This window comes from Eurypyga helias, unplaced genomic scaffold (genome assembly GCF_000690775.1).
Source record: "Eurypyga helias isolate BGI_N326 unplaced genomic scaffold, ASM69077v1 scaffold32572, whole genome shotgun sequence".
NCBI classification, from domain to species: Eukaryota; Metazoa; Chordata; class Aves; order Eurypygiformes; family Eurypygidae; genus Eurypyga; species Eurypyga helias.
In genome coordinates this window covers 6,421-8,774 of record NW_010237164.1, presented here as the reverse complement: position 1 = coordinate 8,774, position 2,354 = coordinate 6,421, and the positions used below count along the sequence as shown (strand labels likewise).

At 57.0% G+C, this 2,354-nt stretch overlaps 2 protein-coding genes across 2 annotated transcripts in view; one reads left to right on the top strand and one right to left on the bottom strand.

Annotated features, from left to right (window-relative positions):
- The window catches only part of LOC104506424 (spectrin alpha chain, non-erythrocytic 1-like), a gene marked incomplete at its 5' end in the record, with an annotated part of 1,461 nt that extends 654 nt beyond the window's left edge, over positions 1-807 (top strand). Inside the window, one exon of the mRNA XM_010147364.1 lies at positions 490-807. Coding sequence (XP_010145666.1) covers positions 490-615 — 126 coding nt within the window. The remainder of the gene's footprint in view (positions 1-489) is intronic.
- Positions 808-976: 169 nt separating this feature from the next.
- WDR34 (WD repeat domain 34) overlaps positions 977-2,354 on the bottom strand; it is a gene marked incomplete at its 5' end in the record, with an annotated part of 7,301 nt that continues 5,923 nt past the window's right edge. Inside the window, 2 exon segments of the mRNA XM_010147363.1 lie at positions 977-1,209; positions 1,924-2,081. Coding sequence (XP_010145665.1) covers positions 977-1,209; positions 1,924-2,081 — 391 coding nt within the window.

The window sequence follows — 2,354 nt, the reverse complement described above, 5'->3', positions numbered from 1 at the left end:
CTGAACCCGCAGAGGTTCAGGCCGGCCCTACCCCCTTCGTTCCTTGGGTCTGCGGCGGAAAAGCTTTAACTGCCCGAGAACTGCTCGGGTTGAGGTAACGGGAGCTACTCGGGGCCTGGGAAGGGGGTGCATCCTCTGTGTAACTCGGGCTCTCCTTTCATCACCTGTGAGGTAGGGGGAGGTGTTTCTCCAGCCAGTGACTCGGAGAAGCCTGCGCGTTCCGCCTTAGACACCTTGAGCTCCCCTTCCCTCCACGCCCCGCCAGGACAGCGGGTTTTTCCTGTCCGAGAACTGAAGAGGTTGCGCTGCTTCCTCCTGTCAGTCACCAGTTCCGTCCGCTTTTCGGTGGGGAGACTTGGGGCAGAGCTTCCACCCTGGAACCCAACGGTGCCGACGGAGCGTTTCCATGCCGGGCGCAGTTCTGGTGGTAAAGGCCCCGCCCGCAGCCCCAGCGCCCGTCTCCACCGCCCGCGTGCCTTTGTCTTTCAGAACCTGACCCGGGAACAAGCCGACTACTGCATTTCCCACATGAAGCCCTACATGGACGGCAAGGGCAGGGAACTTCCTTCTGCCTACGACTACGTAGAGTTTACACGTTCGCTCTTTGTGAATTGATGCGGAACACTAGTGCCGAAAGGCGCGAAGAACACGCTCACGTTTGCTGGCTCTGGCTCTGCATGTGTCTCCCCGTGCTCTACCGTACTCGATGTTCCTTGATGATGTAACCTTAAACTGCTTAGCTTAAACCTCCTAGGGAAAACAAACGTATTGCAGTGTGCTTCAATAAAAGTTACTGGTCGAACCACAGCAGCTTGTCTTTAATGGGGAAATGCAAACCCAGCGGTTACGGGGATGGAGCTCCAGCCGCTGCGGTTACGTGTTCCACGGGCCAGCGCTGTGGAAGGGGTGAGCGGGCAACTTTCCCGGGAGTCAGAGCACCACCGACCTTCCCGCGGCAGCGGGTTGTGCTGCTGCCTCAGTCCGTCATCTCGCTCGCCAGCTGCTCCAGGTGCTGCGTTTCCCTGGGTCCCTGCTCCGTGAGGTCGGAACTCAGCTGCCAGACTTTGACCGTACCGGTCGCGTCGCCGGCTGCCAAGAGCCAGGTCTGCTTGGCGTTGAATTCCAAGCAGTACACGGGGCGCTCAGCCTGCTTTATGGAAAGGGCGGGCTTCCGCGAGCTCCGCTCCAAGTCGAAGAGGTGCACCTCTCCTGTAAAACAGAAACGTTCATAGCAGCGTAGGGCAACAGACTTGCATTTCCTGGAGTGATTCTCCTGATCCTGTTTCCCCATCCCTCGCTGGTGTCAGGCTGTGCCAGACGGCTGCCAACACGGCACGTCGGCACAGACCCGCTCTGCCCTCGGACCTGGCGCCAGCCTCCCGCGTTGTGTGGTACCTCCAGTCCTTGGCTCAGAAATGTTTGGACAACCACCTAGAGAAAATCTTCTTGGTTTAAAGCATCAGCTCCAATGAGAGCGTCAAACCCAAGGAAGCTGGAAACAGGTTTTAGTCCTGTTAATCTCAGCCCCAGAACGGCCGTGACACAGAAGGAAAGGTACCGTCGGAAGTGGAAAATAGCCCAGAGAAGCTGTGCATGCCCCATCCCTGGAAGTGTCCAAGGCCAGGCTGGATGAGGCTTGGAGCAACCTGGTCTAGTGGAAGGTGTCCCTGCCCATGGCAGGGGGGTTGGAACTGGATGATCTTTAAGGTCCCTTCCAACCCAAACCATTCCATGATCCTACAATAACTGCGACTGATGTTGTCTTGGTAGTTAGGAATTACTCGTTAACACTAATTGCACAGTACAAACAACGGTCGTCACTTTGCTTGTGGGAAATGCTACTCAGAACAATTAACTTGTACTGATTAATACTCGGCACAAGGTTAATGTTACGTCTGAGAACAGGCCCCTGCCGCTACTTGCCTTCCCCGGACGCAGCCGCAAAGACCAGGGGTCGAACCGGAGACCAGCGTACGCAGAAGAGGTATGTCCGTGCTAACTGCAGGGAAATGAGGGGCTGTGTCTGCAACATGGAGTGCAGGTGAACCTGCCCGTCAGTGCCGCAGCTCAGAAAGAGGTTCCTGGGGGAGGGAGGAGGCAAGAAACAACTTTTTTGGCTTCGTTACTAAAGATACAGGAAAAAAAAATCAGTCAAGGAGCATGACCTTGGGCACGGCTGCTGCTTTGCACGGGAGCGAACGCGTCCCCAGAGGAGTGGTTTCCCAGCTGTGCCCTGGGGTGGGGGCTGCAGGGGACACAGCTTGGTCACTGCCCTCAATTAACTACTGAGGGCTCGTTTGGCTGCCCAGCACTGATGGCAGGTTGTGGGCCCGGAGATGCCGGGGCCGGGCATT